General features: G+C 43.1%; 6 protein-coding genes, 1 long non-coding RNA gene and 1 pseudogene across 7 annotated transcripts; 2 read left to right on the top strand and 6 right to left on the bottom strand.

Annotated features, from left to right (window-relative positions):
- LOC131886614 (uncharacterized) overlaps positions 1-651 on the bottom strand; it is a 2730-nt pseudogene extending 2079 nt beyond the window's left edge.
- A 2856-nt stretch (positions 652-3507) lies between these two features.
- Positions 3508-4913, top strand: LOC131886214 (uncharacterized). Its single transcript, XM_059234480.1, has 6 exons — positions 3508-3665; positions 3742-3814; positions 3876-3981; positions 4051-4343; positions 4403-4570; positions 4641-4913. Exons 1-6 carry the CDS (start codon positions 3582-3584, stop codon positions 4865-4867), a joined length of 951 nt encoding a protein of 316 aa, XP_059090463.1. The 5' UTR covers positions 3508-3581; the 3' UTR covers positions 4868-4913.
- LOC131886208 (phenoloxidase-activating factor 2-like) lies at positions 4859-6837 on the bottom strand. The gene is made up of 7 exons (XM_059234473.1): positions 6688-6837; positions 6516-6622; positions 6312-6457; positions 6037-6253; positions 5776-5971; positions 5466-5720; positions 4859-5385 (listed from the first exon to the last, which is right to left on the bottom strand). The coding sequence occupies exons 1-7, from the start codon at positions 6696-6698 to the stop codon at positions 4911-4913; spliced, it is 1407 nt and encodes a 468-aa protein (XP_059090456.1). The 5' UTR covers positions 6699-6837; the 3' UTR covers positions 4859-4910.
- On the top strand, positions 5533-15468 carry LOC131886219 (uncharacterized). Its single transcript, XR_009373900.1, has 3 exons — positions 5533-5739; positions 14563-15068; positions 15139-15468. It is a non-coding gene; the product is annotated as an uncharacterized LOC131886219 (long non-coding RNA).
- On the bottom strand, positions 6940-9142 carry LOC131886207 (CLIP domain-containing serine protease B4-like). Its single transcript, XM_059234472.1, has 7 exons — positions 8994-9142; positions 8834-8925; positions 8486-8766; positions 8232-8415; positions 7805-8000; positions 7471-7731; positions 6940-7388 (listed from the first exon to the last, which is right to left on the bottom strand). The coding sequence occupies exons 1-7, from the start codon at positions 9017-9019 to the stop codon at positions 6977-6979; spliced, it is 1452 nt and encodes a 483-aa protein (XP_059090455.1). The 5' UTR covers positions 9020-9142; the 3' UTR covers positions 6940-6976.
- On the bottom strand, positions 11301-12850 carry LOC131886210 (2-(3-amino-3-carboxypropyl)histidine synthase subunit 1-like). The gene is made up of 4 exons (XM_059234475.1): positions 12463-12850; positions 12230-12370; positions 11914-12169; positions 11301-11857 (listed from the first exon to the last, which is right to left on the bottom strand). Exons 1-4 carry the CDS (start codon positions 12815-12817, stop codon positions 11344-11346), a joined length of 1266 nt encoding a protein of 421 aa, XP_059090458.1. The 5' UTR covers positions 12818-12850; the 3' UTR covers positions 11301-11343.
- On the bottom strand, positions 12871-13960 carry LOC131886212 (zinc finger HIT domain-containing protein 2-like). Its single transcript, XM_059234477.1, has one exon. It carries the CDS (start codon positions 13958-13960, stop codon positions 12887-12889), a length of 1074 nt encoding a protein of 357 aa, XP_059090460.1. The 3' UTR covers positions 12871-12886.
- LOC131886217 (RING-box protein 2-like) lies at positions 13976-14971 on the bottom strand. The gene is made up of 2 exons (XM_059234483.1): positions 14648-14971; positions 13976-14176 (listed from the first exon to the last, which is right to left on the bottom strand). The coding sequence occupies exons 1-2, from the start codon at positions 14825-14827 to the stop codon at positions 13976-13978; spliced, it is 381 nt and encodes a 126-aa protein (XP_059090466.1). The 5' UTR covers positions 14828-14971.
- Positions 15469-16072: the final 604 nt, after the last annotated feature.

The raw sequence follows: 16072 nt of genomic DNA, 5'->3' as shown, positions 1-16072 counted from the left end.
GAATGACATGAAATCCCAATTTAGTCTAACATCATGCTCAATTTGGCTACTTGGTCAGAGAGCACATCTTTCAACGGTAAATGGCAATCGTTTTGAAACTGATGACACCACATTGAAATCATCTATTATAGCATTTTACCTGGCTCCAACTCAGACTAAGCCAATGTGGCAAAAAATGAAAATTAAAAAAAAAAAAATTTAAAAAAACAAAACCTCTCCCTAGTCATTGGTGCCTGAAGTTTAATCCCATAAAGTCCCATAAACTCTCACCTTGTCCTTGGGCTCCACCAAGACATTTTGGTTCTTGACCGTCAATTTGTGCCCTTCCTGTTTCACATCGACCTGGGCGCAGTCTTTGGTCAATCCGGACTGAGCGGGCACGGTCAACCGCACAAAAGCCCGGTCTAAATTCGGATATTCCAAGCTTCCGATGGGCGAGATTCGCACCGGAAGGGCCGAATCCACCCACAAGCTCCCGCCAAAAGAAGGCACGGTGAAGGCCTTATCCACCAACCAGGTGCGTTGAGCTTGTCCCAAGCCCGTTTTGGGGGCGGACTGAAGTCGGGGACTCAAAGCGTGCAACGGCCGAGCCCAATCCAAGAGGGTGGACCGGGTAGAACCGGCTGTCAAGGACCGGGAAACGCATAACATGGTGACTTGACGGCACGAGAAATGAAACCATCAAGATCACAAGAAGCAATGTGTATTTGGAACAGCCTTGCCAAGTGATAAGCGCTGGTATAGGCCATTTGAAGGCCATAGAGGATTAGCATCGAAAGTAGCCCCATTGAAGGACAGTTGTAGCTCCTATTTTACCTTTCCATCAGATAGCTAAATGGTGGTGGAGGAGGTAGCATAGGTATCGGCCTTATATTTCCAGTTAGATTTGGAATAAATCCGATATTGTATTCACATCACCCAAAATAGAAATTAAGAATTATCTTCATTACGACTCTTGGTCATGTAATGGCTTAAGAATAAACATAAGATATGGTATATGGGCATTATATGAAATTGTTAAGGAATAGATGAATGATAAAATGACCGAGGAGGGCATCCATCTTCTTCGCATTCATTGTGTTTGCTACAAAGCTAGGCACAGTTGAAAACTTTGGCTTCCGCGACGACTTTCTGGCAACGTTGATGATGAAGATGTATGGCTCTGGATGTTTTGAAAGTCCACTTTGTTTTTGACATCTTGAAGGCGGATGAGGTTGCGTTAAAAAAGGGAATTAAACAAGAAGTTTTGTCGGAAGATTATTAGTTCATTCCAGAATGTATATGAAATTGCCATGAATCATGACCAGTTCATAAAAGATGGCAAAAAATGTCTATATCTAAGTACACCTTCTTGGTTCATCAAACGACGTGAGGAGTAGTTTGAATAGTTACTGAAACATTTTAACCAGAGAAATGTGTCCTTCTTTAAAATTTGAACTGAAACCAATCTTTCTTTTTCATGAAATAGTGGCACTTTATCACATGAAAAGACCAGTGCCATCAACAATGTTAATACCATGGCCTTCCAGGATTAATGTTCTGTTACTGCATGTAATATTGGCTCCATTCTGACCCATGTCTTCCGGCACAAGACATTTCTAGACAATACAAACCTCAATGCATATTCTAGTTGACGGCATTCTTGTATTCATGACAATTTGTGTGTCTATCCATATTTTTTGTTTATTTTACAAAGCCTACCTGATCCGTGGTCGCATCAAACAACAAATTGATCGACTTTTGAATCAACTGTCCTTCCATGAAAACCGATAAACTGGCTAGTTCAGAAGGTTATGTTTAGAAAAGAGCTTCACTTCATGGCACTCGGCATTCTGAACACTAGGGATGGGATCAAGTAAATTTTCAAAATCAAGGTTGCCAGAAAACGAAATCCCTGGTCAATACCAATGCAATGTATAAAGCTAGGTTTGGGCAAGGCAAGCGGCAAGGACACTAAAGCAAAGGAAACGCCACTTTTTATGATCACCAAAGCTTTCCGCCAAGTAAGGCCTAAACATCTGATACTGAAATTTTTGAATGTCCATTTTTGGCATAAGTATTGAACAAAATATGTGACTAATATCATTTTCGTAACCATTGATGGTATGTGCCTCAAACCAGACATGAAATATAATTTGAATGACTTTAAACATGTCTTAAACTGCAACAACAGAAAATTGCTAATTCGGTTTTCTTGATAAAGCAAGAAATTGCTCTAAATACAATCAGTCAAACTTTTTTTTTCTAATAATATTATTCATCCAAAAGTAGACATACTGTAACTCTGAGCTACAAATTGTTTTTTAAACTCACTTGGATGCTTCATAATCATAGAATGATATATCTTAAGCAATATGACACCTGTTTTATTTGACTGTTTTGGATGCTTTTGCAAAAACAGCAAATTTACTGGAGTAAAAAATTCAAATTGAAATCGATTGTGCCCATTAAATTGATGCCTGCTTTGTATGCAAACTTCCTAACAACTAAAAATTTAAACTCTACTAAAAAAAGCTCATTCATTTTCCCCAATGCACCTGATATTTTTTGTCAAATGTGTGAATTCAAACAAAATTATCAGTTGTCAATCCTGAATATTCTAATATGTTAACATTTATGTTCATGTACTTTTATTGCCTATTCCATACATTTCTTTTATATTTTGTCAGTGTAAGTTTCTCATCAATTAGTAAATTATTCTTGTTCATTTTCTGTCTATGCGTGTCTTTGAGCCAATTTTACGCAATATTTCACTGATTTGAAAGGCAATTTGATTGTTTTTTTTTTTTATTAACATGATGTTCATGGGCATTTCATTTCGTCTTAGGACTTTCAAAAATAATTCGGAAAGATCTAGTATTTGGATGGAGTTGTTTATAAAAGAGATCATTTTATTTAATTAAGAACTCTTAAATGTACTAGGTAGGATGGATAATCTTGCTTTATTGACATTTATTTCATTAAAAACTCTTAAATGTACTAAGTAGAATGGATAATCTTGTTTTATTGACATTAGAGTTACTTTCTTGATTCACGCAATGGCCTAACATGGAGGTCAGGGGAAAACCGTGTCATTTCCTCTCTTTAGAGACCCTGGTTTGAGCAAAAAGGCAATACTGCTTTGACGGAAAAAAAATCATGGTTGCTTTTTGAGGCTGATCAATGATAATGACTAGCGACAAGAATAACATTTTGTTTCGGCGTTGAGTGTAAATTCCAGACGTTTGTCAAAACTAGTTTTGTTCACAACAGATATTGATCTTGTTAAGTGAACGTGCGCTCAAACAACTATTCTCATTTAAAATTGTACAACATTGAGCAGCAAGGCTATGAGACTCAAGATAAAAAGTCACTACTGCAAGACAAACCAGTCTTGACATACGTCTGGAATTTACCCTCAACGCCAAAACAAAATGTTTTTCCCTATATCTCTGATAATGACACAAGCCATTGACAGTCGCAACCTCCCGTGATTATTTATTTGATCTCGTCAGACTGAATGGTATGGAAAAGTATGAGGAAAAGACTTGCAAAACTAGACAACGATATCCGTGAAAAATACACCTCTCCTTTGACCTGCTATGGCTCTAACATTGTGTGTAATAGGTGCCTCCGGATTTTTGGGGTCCCATGTGGTGGCTCAGGCTTTGGCCAAAGGCCACAAGGTAGGAATAGGCGACCCCTACCAATATATATTAACCTATATCTAGTATTGAACTATCACCGAATATGCTTTTAAAGGTTCGAGCTGTTATGAGGAATCCCGATGATGTCACCAAAACCAGTTGGCTGATGAAGCTTTACAAAGCAGAAGGTATGGCCTTAATATTTTAACAAGGGCTGTTTAACCATTCATTCCAAGTCTTCCATTCTAGGTAATCTCACTTTCCATGCCGGAGATCTGGATCAATTGGGCTCTTTTGACGAGGCCATCAAGGGATCCGAGGCCGTCGTGGTGTGTGCTTTCCCTGAAACTCCGAGGTGGGTTCAAGATCATTTCTTTCTTAAGAACCATTTGTGAACCAATATTCTTTTCTGCTTTGTTTTCAGTGAACCCAAGCTCATCGAGACTGTAAGAGGTGGTGCTTTGCATATTTTGAAGTCCTGTACGGATCATGGAGTCAAAACCATTGTCTTGACCAGCAGTGGAGGATCTACCAACCCTAAAGAGGGTGAGCCACCGGTCAAGAATGAGATGGATCATTGGTCTGATCCGGACTATCAGATATCTCAAGGGAAATACTCGCCTGCGGCCAAGACGTTGATGGATCAAGCAGCTCTTCAATATGGGAAAGATCACCCAGAATTGCGAGTGGTTGTGTTGAACCCAAATTTGATCATGGGTATGCATATCTTCGTTTTTGTCTTGAGTTTTTATCCTTCTTAAAATCAAGAATTACAGGTCCCATGTTCCAACCGGATTTGCCTGCAAAAGGATCCCTTAATATGCTTTTGTCGATCCTTAAGCGTGAACGACTGGACAAAATTCCCAACGGTTCCATGTCCATCATCGATGTTCGAGATTTGGCTGCTTTGGAATTAGCCGCAGTGGAAAATCCACATGCTGCTGGTGAGTGAAACATACCTGATTTTATTGTCCGACATGTTCCTTTTCATTCAGATTTTATTTTCATGTATAGGACGATATTTTGGAGTGCTGAGGAGCTTCCATTGGAAAGAAATCATGGAAGCCATTCATGAGGTACACCCTGAATTTGAGGTGCCTCCTGTGGGTTACGAAGGGGACGACGTTAGACCCACTCAATTTGATCACTCGCGCAAAGAGAGTTTGGGTGTAAAGCTTCGAGATTTAAAGACCATTCTCCACGACGCTATCAACGATCTAAAGGCACGGAAATTGTTGTGAGGGAGTTTCATGTTTTTTGAATAAAAGAAAACCATGGTGCATTTTATATTCCACTGCGTATAATGACAGGAATTTCGTCTCTGGGCATTATTCCACCTGTTTCCAATTCGCCTCCTGCAAGGGCTGTGGCCTTGGGCGCTGAATCACTTTTGGATGATAATGCGTTAATCCAATCCTTAAAATAGGACAGCCGCACGTATATACCGGGTAGGTCATATTCACCGCAACGATTGTCCACGCCCCAAGCCACAAGGCCCATGACAAACCACCGCTTTGATTCGGATTGACAAACTAAAGGTGCTCCACCGTCCCCATTGCAAGCGTCTTTGCCGAGTTCGCCGCCGGCGCAAAGTTCGCTTGGGTGAAGTTGGATGTTGGTGTCCGGAAGAATCTTTTGAATCTCCTCTCGGACCCTAAGTCTGCAGCGATTTGTGTTGTACATGGGAACGTCCACCTTTTGTAGATAGGGCGTGAGGCCATGTCCATTTTGATCCTGCCCCCAACCACTGATCCAGCACCTGAAATTATAGTCGTTGCGCATTTTTCACGAAATGTATCTCGCCACCCTCACAGAATAAGGCGCATCTGATTTGCTTACCTTGTTCCTGTGCCATTTTGAAACGTGAAATCAAACATTTCACCACAAGTAGGGAGACACGCTGCATTGATCCCATTTTGAGTGGTATCAATCGTGCCCTTTGTTTTAATGGCCGCCAAATTGTTGTTAAAACGCTCTGGGGAGAAATCAGGATAGATGGAGATAGAATCGACATCATAATCGATGAATTTTTGCCGCTCCGGTGCCTTGAAATCCTTACATAGGTAGTGGTCTCTCATTCTAATCTTCAGGTCACTGAAATGTTGTTCGTAAGGTAAGTGCATCATTACATTAGACGTTTCGAACTCACCCGGGGTTATGATTGACCACCTTATGGGCAACGGTAAGTATCAGAGAGGTACCTCTCGTAATGTCGTTATTGAAGTTTTCAGGCACGATCACACAAGCACACAGGTATTGGTTGTTACGGTCGAAAATGCCGCACATCCAAGGAAATTCCTCCGGACTGGCCATACCATGAGGTAGATTTGGAATTGTGTAGAATCCTACGTTAAGAAATTATGTTCAATGAAAAAGATTGGAGAGATCGAGGTCAAAATCAAAGATTTACCGGGTCGTTCGCCGCATTGCTTATTTTCTTGGGGTTGCCGGACGTTTGTGCCTTCACTGCAGAATTGTTGCCATTGTTCCGTGGATTCCACTTGCGTGTTGCTTTCCAAGGGTAGGCAAGTCTTATCAGCCAATTTCTCAACTTCTTGGATCTCTTCGTAGGTGTCATAGCAACATTTGATGTATCCAAAAGGGCATTCGTCGGGTCTTTCAAGCTCCTGTCAAAGACCACCCCAGTCATTAGCATGAGGTGTTAACGGATACGAATATACTTACAAGATCACCGGTGAATACACGAATCCCAACCCCATTGCTGGATGGCGTGGGCTCGGCTGCCTCTTTTGTTGTGCTTGGGCATTTCTGAGAATCTCTGGGATCCGTTTTGAAACAACAGCAATTATTCACTCCCAACGGCGAGACATCTAAAAGGTTTCAATTTACTCCGAGATCCTACATGTGACTGACGGCTTCCTTTCTTACCCATAATGTTGGCGTACAAGTTGACCGTTCTAATGTTCACTTTATTTTGGATATCGCATTGGGATTGTGCCAACGCCGCCACCGTGGCCATAACGAAACAATAGTATCTGCTCTTGTGAGAAATATGGCATTTTATGAAGCGTGTTGACGAACGTTGACGATAGATGCTTACATTTTCCTCATGCTTGTGTTGGGTCATAAGTAGAAGATGAGTAAAGTTCTACTTGCTTCTCCAAGGTGACTCGCTCTACTAAATCATAGGTCTTGGCTGTTTTTTTCTCGAGTCCGTATAACTTCTTTGTACCTATTTTGCTTCGTTCAACCAGTCCAATTTTGGCCTATCGCAATGGTGTTGGGGGAATTCTCCAGGACCGGTTTTTAGTTGCAGATACATATCTTCTCGAAAGTGGAGTGATACTTCTACTTGGTTTATCAAATCAATCTTTATTTTTTCTACAAAATTACTTAAATAGTAGTCCACCGCGAATTCCGATTGCTTTGCCCTCTTTCTGCAGGGTATCGATCCATTCTTTGAAATGAGCAATTTTGGTGTAAATCCCAGGTATACCTTGGACGCCACATTTGGAAGAGAGGCCCCAAGCCACCAATCCCACAACGTACCATCGCTCTGATTTGGCTTGACAGATCAGGGGGGCTCCTCCGTCGCCGTTGCAAGCATCTTTATTGAGCTCTCCTCCGGCACATAACTCACCTTCGTCAAGAACGAAATTTGTGTCTGGCTCGACTTTTTTCACCTCTCTGGTAATCGTCCGGTTGCAGAGATCCGTGTCAAAAATCGGCAAATCCACCTTGCGAAGGTATGATTGGAGCTTTTGGGAATCTCGATTCCGACCCCATCCCGCTATCCAGCATCTATTAAAAAACGAAAAAGGGCCCTATCTCAAATTGAAAGTTTTACCACTCATACTAACAAGAATCTGAAAATGGTCCTGACCTGACCCCACTATTGTTTCGAAATTGATAGTCGAACATATCTGGACAAGTTGGGATGCAAGCTGCATTGATTCCTACATCATTCAGATTGAGACGCTCATCCAGGCGAAGTGCGGCTATGTTATTGTTGTACCGCGTGCGGCTGAAGCCAGGATGAATGACGATTTCCTTGACCTTGAACTCCTTGTAGCTGTATTTCTCGGGCGCCTTCTTGTCCTTGCACAAATAGTTGTCTCTCACACGCACCTTCAATTGTCTGGGTCTAAAACATTAACAATAGTCAGTTATCAAGATGAAATGTCAATCTATTCAAGCAATTTCACACTTTACTCAACCTCTTTACAAATTCATCGGCCTTGTGTGCCACTGTCAAGACGATTTCGGAGCCTTGGGAAATGTCATTGCCAGAATTGAGTGGAATGATTACGCAAGTTCCGACCAATCTGTTAGCTTTATCCAGAATGATGCAAATCCACGGAAACTCTTCTGGGCTGGCCATGCCAAAAGGAAGATTGGGAATGGTTTCGAAATCTACGGAAGACGATAAAAATTAAAGTCAATCGGATCGTATGTATTCTTGTGTAATTTCCAGTTATATCCCTATCCTGTTTATCTCTCTTTTTCCCAACCGCAGATGCATCCAGTCTACCATTTTTCCTGATCAGTGCTCGATTTTGATTACTCCACGAGCTTTTTTGCCAAATATTATTGCATATCCATGTCATAACATGCATTATAGGATTTAAGAAGGCTTTACCGTACCTGGTCTCTCTCCGCATTGCTTCCCGGGCAAATCCGTCTCGGAGCAAGGCTGATTCCATTCGGGGATCACTTCAGTCGAAACAAGTGGAACACGACACTCAAAAACTGTATTCATAACAACTTGGTTCCGGAGTTCCTCAGTCTCGTAGCAACATTTTTGATAATTCGGGGGACAAAGTGTTTTCTAGTGTAATTGAACGATGGTTAAGCGGTTAGTTGTGGCTCACAGGAGGTTTTCAACTCAAAGTTATTACCACTGTTTCTGGGATGAATTCTGGAAGAAACACTCTGGGTACGGCAAACTCCGTGTTCTGTTCGTCATTGGCTTCAGTGGTAGAGGTGAATTCCTCTTCATTTTGGGGGGAATTTTCCAATAAATCGAATGAATCTCGAGGCCCAATGGCCTTGATGGGTTTTGGTGTGGTTGTCGTTTCCTGGGTTCCATCCCGATTCGTTTGAGGCACAGGACAAAGGGACGGTTCCTCGGGATCCGTTTCAAAACAGCAACAATTTTCAACTCCGGGTAAGATTTGCTCTAAAGAACGATTTGACGTTTTTGGAAAGAACATGTCACAATTCAATATGTGCATGCATGCACTTACCTTCAAGTTGTTCAAACAGGTTACTACTTCGAATATCCACCTCGTCTGGAACTGGACATTGCCCAGATCCCTGCTTGATAGTCAAAATGACCCTAGAAGTGAAGGCAAATGGAACCAATAAGTAGACGCTACGCAAATAATCTTCTTATGTTGTACTCACATCACCCAAATGGAGGACCGCATCATACCCACTTGAACACTAAAATGCAAATACTGCTTAACCAACAATCGGTAGGTAAGAACTGGTTTGCCAAATCAAGTCAATCGTGCAGTTGCATTTGGCTGCTTTGCTTGCACCTCAAGCATGTGGATTAGCACGATTTACCTCGTGCTCCGCTACTAGTGAAGTGTAGAAGGACCAAGGGTTTCCTTGAAAACAGCCAAACAACCGGGCGAATAAACCTAATGAGTTGTGACAACTCCGAAGAAGTAGTTGAAGTTCTGCGCCTTATCTCTTGCAAATCTCGAACTTTGCACATGCATCATGAGACAGAATGAGCACACTGGGCCAATTGGTTTTGACCACAAAGCTACGTCAGTGGGGAATTCCCAGATAGGCAAAATTTCGAGACAAATCTTGCGTAACAAAATTTACGTAAAAGGGAATTTCTCGGGGTTTCAGTCAATCAATGATGCCGTTTTGAATCAAGAAGGTTGTTGCGCCAGAAATCATTTTGATAGTTATGCATTTAGCTATCATTTCACTTTCAGGAACTTAAGGGTCGACACTCTGTTGGCAGCAATATTTTGAAGCCAGGATCTAAGGGTATAGGTTGAAGTGAGGAAGTAAATTATGGAGTTGTTGCCCAAGGTACCATTTGAGGTATTTAGAAAACACCGAGTCCGTAGAACCCCAAGCGTTTTGTGAAATTGGAGATGTGATCCAGACCGTGAGCGCATATTCATGTATCGGTAGAATATAAACTTGGAATATCCGCAAGGCTGACGAGAAAGGGAGCTTTTTCAGGTTTAAGCGCGGAAACAAGAAGCCAATCTAGCCCTCGCCTTTGTGTTCAAGTCCATCAGGTGTCCAGATGAAACCATTTGAGAGGAGAATTTTATTCCTAGGTAGTTGAACTTATTGACTTGTTCCAAAGCATGCCCATTACAAAAAGAAAGAATTCGCATTGTGGCAAGCGGCCTTTGTGGAAAACTAGGATCTTCGGTTTTTTTTCGCCACATTGACCTGCAAATCGGTCAGCACACAGAAGGTGTCATGGCTGTTTAAAGCTTTTTTAAGGTCTTCTTTGGAGTTTGCAATCAAGCACACATCGTCGGCGTACATGATAACTGGTACTCGTATGTTCATTTCGCCCATGGCAATCCCGTCATGTTGGAGGTGTTTGGGAAACAAGAAATATATTGAATAGGATAGGGGAACAAGGGTCACCCTGTAGAACCCCATTGTTGAAGGCTGATGAAAGGCTACTTTCCCAGCGAATATGTAGTCCAGTCCTCTTTAGTATGTTAAAGACGGGTTTAGAAAATCCAACAGGAACACCCAAGTGTTGAAGTTTTTGAACGAGTTGGGTCCTATTAACGAGATCGAAGGCTTTGCTAAAATCCACAAAGGCCGCGTAGGTTCGTTCCTTTGTTTCCAGTCTTTGTGAAGCCACCGCAGGTAGTAATGCTATTGCACCTACAGCCCCTTTTCTCTTTACAAAACCGAACTGTACATGAGGAAGTAGGGGCTTTACTCTCCAGAAATCTCGTCGATGTAGCATTTAGAATGGGCGAGAAAACTTTGAGGAAAGGGTCTTGAACTGCAATCGAGCGATAGTTGTTGGGGTCGGATCGAATGCCTTTTTTGAAAAGGAAGAACAGAGTCGTTCCCTATGACTTCTTGAGGTAGAAAAATGCCAATTTGTGTTGGCATTTTTCTACTTGACAAACTTGACATATTGTGGCTCCGGAGTGAGAGGCTCCTGCTCTGTTTTGTATAAAAGGCTCATTTCACCATCAATGCAATCTTCAAGGTATTCTTCGACTTCTTCGATTTACCATTGACGTTCGGCATTCTTAGATGCTTTATGGAAAGCAGATCGTACCAAAGAGTACTCAGCATGAACTGGTCTGCCTTTTTTCAATTCTTTCAAGACGTAAATGCCGTTCACTTGCAATTCTTTCAAGAAGGGCGAGAACCGAGGCTTCTTTTTGTGGTCGGATGTCTACGGTCGAACTTCGCTGGAGTGAGGATTTCCCGAAAGTCTTTCAGGGGAAATCTCAGAGGATTCAGAGCTTTCCGATACCCTGGCCACGGGTATTAGTTCATTAGGTTCAATATAACACTGCATGTTTATACTTTTTAGACTTCCTGATGTTACTACTCAATGTTAGAAAAGGAAATTGTTAGGTTGAGCACCACATAAAACCTATCTTAAATGTCATCGTGGATGGGTTTCTAATTAATTATATGTAACCCATCCTTCAGTTTCGCACGACAGATTAGAGGAAGCTGTTGAGTTCATTTTGTCTTTAAAGGTTGTGTGAAGTCTTTTATTGTCCTCTCCTCACTTTGAACAATCCCCCGTACAACTGGATGAGCCTTTCGAGCATGATTTCTCCTCAACACTGATGATTGGTCGGGTTTTGTGATTTGGAGTCCATGGCCCAAGACTTTCATTACTATAGAAATCCATAGGATAGACATTGTCTTGCCACTTCACGCTCTCCAGGGCCACAGATGCTTCATAGGGAGTGAGCAGAGGCTTGCCAAAGGACATTCCCCAATCAATGGACAATCTTGGACAGGCAATCTGAATCCAAGCATCCACGTCGGTCATGAGAGCCAATTTTTGGGGGAATATTTCCGAGAGTAGCAATGTGACCACCTTACGACCCGATTCTTTGATCTTCTGCTCGAGGTGATCCAGGATCTTGGGGTTTCCTTGTCGGCCTAAGGTGCCTAAAATGATGCCCCAAACATTGGCTTCTTGAGCCTTGTCAATCATCGACTTTCGGTTCTGTTTCATCAACTTATGGTCGTAGAATTCTTGCGAGAACTTCTTTGAATAGGGGTCGTACCTTGGAAAAATGGTCGAAGTCAGTAATGGAAACAATCAAATCATAAATAACCTTACATGTATGTCTTTAATTTTGGGTTGGCAATCATGGCGGACTCAAGGTGAAAACGCCCATCACCTAAATAAACCAAGTAATCGACGTCCTTGATTTGGGGTGAAGTACATCCAAGAACTTCCCCGGCAGAAAGGGGCTTGGCTTGAGGAATGGTGACCTGGAAGCCATAGGTCTCCTTTAGCTCTTTGGCCACAGAATGCAGAGTGGCAACAAATTGAACCGTGCTCACTAATCCCAGTTTAGGTTTTGGGTCCAGCTCTATAAATCACTCAAGCTTTTGATGTCAGTTGAACTTGTAATCATAGACATGGATCTTACCCCCAAAGTTAAAGTTGATTGTCTCCAGGAAATGAAGGGGATCGATTTTGATATCAACAAACACGTACAACATCTTTATCCCACTGGTTCGGTCTACGGGCACTAAGCAGCTATGGCCATAGTGCACCATCAATTCGCATCCTAAATTTATAACAAGCAATATATATATATATACACTAGAATCTTGCGATATAAGGTTGCATGGACTCAAGACAGAAATTTCCGCTCCATACCCAACGCAACAGCAGAGTAATCATCCACACAGCAAGCTCCGTAAGTTACATCTGCCATGATAACACTTTGAGCCCCGGTATATTTCTCAAGAATGTCGGCAATGGCGGTGGCGAATAATGTGAGGCCTTCTGGCATTTGCAGGGCTACTCGTTTAGCATTTAAGCTCTTGATCCGCCAAATGGTCTTATGGATCTCAAAGTTGTAATGTTTAGGTAACACGCTCATATCAGCTTCAAGCTCGGGGTCATTGAGAATCTCATCTGGGATTTTATTCAAGCGCGCACCCAAAGGTTTGGGGGCGAAAACCCGCCGGTTGGGCTTGGCCTTCACCACTTCTTGGCCTTCCGAGGTCATTCTCTGAAAGAAGACGATTGAACTAAAATTTGAGAACAATTATTCCATTGAGCTCTGGAATTTCCACGTTTATTTCATGACAGTGCGTAACAGATGAAGGTCTTGATTGTGGTCTTTGACAAAACTTAGGTAAAAGTCGATCTTTAAAATGGCCTTTTTCACCAATCTCACATAAACTGGCTGAGCCGTTCGTAGAGTTTGGCCAAGTTTGTCAGTCTTTATCGTTGAGGTTTTCAGGGCCTTAGCTCCTAGTTTTAGTGCCTGTTTCAGATCTCCGAGAGCTGAAAGTAGATAATACCAGGAATAGTTAGGGCATGGTCCCTGGATTATTTGGAACACATCCTTCTTGCACAATAGAGTAAAGTCTTGAGACATGGCCAAATGCTCATGATGAGTGACTTGAAGAGATGCTGCCGCTAGGGCCTTGTCTGCACTTTCGAATGCTTCATTCTGCGCCAAATTGCCGGACAAGTTCAAGACGGCCTCGGTGAAGGCCAAAGGATTGGCAAGATGATCGTCCATAAAATATCGCACGCCATAAACGTAGGCAAATATCACGTTGACTAAGTTGTATTTGACACAACTGGCAGGTGCCATTTGGGTGAGTTGTCTTAATGGCGGGATCTTCTCTGGTAATGGAGGACATCTTCCCTGGAATTGCTCTAGCTCATCAGGGTCGTCCAATTCCTGGACCAGTTTTGATTTAACCGTAAGGCTCCACCATGGTTGAAAATCTGGGATCAACTTTTGAATATCTCCGGTTTGAACCAGTTTTTCGAACTCTAATCGCTCTTGATCGCTTAAATGGGCCCAAATGGCTTCAGAATCGTCCAAATCGATGCCGGCCAACCGATCAGCGATATCCTGTTCGTCTGCCGAAGCCGAATCATCATCATCATCATGACCATCTAGATCCGGTTGGTTAAGCCGTTTGAATGCTTCAAGCAAGCGTTTTTTATCTTGAGGATCAATTTCGTTCTGGGCTTGAAAGGCCAGCTCACTTTGAACTTCATTTTGATAGAACTTTTCCGAGCAATTCAAATGATCTCGACTTTGGTAACACTTGAGGGAGCAATAGTCCGCACTGCACTTGGGACAGGCATATCGGGCGTGTTCCGCCGGACAGAATCGACAGACAACCATGGTTTATTGACCTATTTATTTGCCCAGTTTCTGCACGGTCCATTCTTGTTGGCACAAGGGACATCGATTGTTCTGCTTGACCCACAAACTCATGCAGCATTGATGGAACGAGTGGTTGCATTCACCCCAAACCACCACACAATCTTTAAAAGCGCCGCTCATGGAGGCCTTATCGCCCTTGGCCTCAGCCTGGCATCGCAAACACGGTTCCATCACCTAGAATGGAAGCATTTCAAATGAACGGACCGAGATTCAGCTTCGAGCACGCTCACATTTCGCACCAGCCATGGATTTTGTACACATTCAACGCAAGCCCTGGGGCCAAGTGCTTACAAAATTTACTATTTTGATAAGTTACGAGCCTTTAAGTAGGCTTCTTTAGTTCTTAAAGAAAAATCAAACTGGTATCTGGCCTTCCCCCTGGTTTGAAATATGTGACAAATCAGCTTCCACCGTCATGTCCTTACGTCTACCAAACGCACTCAGCATACGCGTGATCCCATTTTGCCGATAATTAGTGACTTAGATGGAGTGCCAAATAAGATCACTAGCACAATGATGAATCAGTTCAAACAACCAAACTAATCTTTGACCCATTTCAGCAGGCTATCCATCCATGATGTGATAGCTTAGCCCAGAGGCTACCACGCCAAACATGTCCACTGATGATGCTCTGCATGACAATACCTGAACGCGACAAATGGCGCAAGTGTCGCACTCCACGTCCCACGACCACATGGCCACACAGTGCCATTTCTTCAAGGTGAATAACCGCTCCGGGGTGGTCGCCACCGCCGACGAGGGCGATGAGGATGAAACGGACATTTCGGTCCCCGACCCGTGAGCCGCATCCGGAGTCACCTCCATGCTAGATGATACGCATCCAAGCAAGCACCCATGAAGGATGGGCGGACGTCAAAGGTGGAACACGGGTGGAGCAAGGCAAGAGGACGACGAGGAGGACGAGGAGGAGGATGCACAAGAGGATGCTTGACCGATTGACAATATCAAGATTTCAGCTGATTGACAAACAGGGTGACCCCAAAGCTTTATGAAAAAAAGCCCAGATAACCCTGCCTGGGGAGTTCTTTGTTTGGAGCCAAAAGAGGTCAGAGCAGAAGGGTCTCAGTGGTCTCAGCTTTCAACATACAGAATTTCTTGTGTTTCGTGCCCAAAAGGCCATTTTCTAGGTTAATCAGTCAAGCCTTACTATGAGACATTGGATCCAAGAGATCTTTTCTCAAACCAGAATACCTACCAATGCCATCTGGCCAAAACCAGGCCAATAATTCAAAATGGGCTTTTTGAATTAAAAGAGACCAGTCGCTCTATTGAAAACAGGTAAAGAAAAGGATTTATAAACAGGGCTGTCCACCCAGATTTAGTGACCCTGACCGAGTCCGAACTTGAGATATTTCTCGACGCATCAACGTGAGCGACCTTGAAGGGCCAGGAAGTCTTTCAATTACTGACATCATGACACATTCAATGGATTATTATGACACAAAAATGCAACAATAAAAAGAGATGATCCAAAATTGAGAAATCACTGATTCCTTCGATCATCTATTGGACGATTCAGGCCACGCCGTCCAGCTATTTCTTGCCCGGGGTTCTTCCCGATGGGCCACCTCTTAGCAGCATGAAATGAATCTAAGCCAATGAGGACACAGCTGAGACCCTCCGAGCCTAAGTTTAGACCAATGACGAAAGACTGTCCAACGTTGTGCACGGCTAAAAGTCGAGTCGGTCGGGTCATCATGGGCTTAGGGTTGCCGTAAATACTATCGGTGTCTGAATGAGCATATCATTACCATCTAGAGCGCATTTCAAACGCTAGATATAGAATCCAGGGCCATGGACTCTGAAATCCATTCGCGTCACAGTTTGACTATACTCGGACTCGGACCGGGCGCCCCTGGGGTCTAGCCCGGGGCATTCACCCACACTCGCACACACAGACACACACAGACAGTCACCCGGTCCGTGGGTCCGTGGGTCGGTGAGGAATCCACAGACTTAAAGGCATAGAATAGAAGAGTGAAGCAATCATCGCTGCTCCACTCAGGATGACCAGATCCAGGGAAGAAACCTTAGAGCCATCCGGGAACA

The sequence above is a fragment of the Tigriopus californicus genome, chromosome 9 (assembly GCF_007210705.1).
Source record: "Tigriopus californicus strain San Diego chromosome 9, Tcal_SD_v2.1, whole genome shotgun sequence".
NCBI classification, from domain to species: Eukaryota; Metazoa; Arthropoda; class Copepoda; order Harpacticoida; family Harpacticidae; genus Tigriopus; species Tigriopus californicus.
Note: the sequence above shows the minus strand (reverse complement) of the source record. Positions and strands in the feature narration are given on the sequence as shown.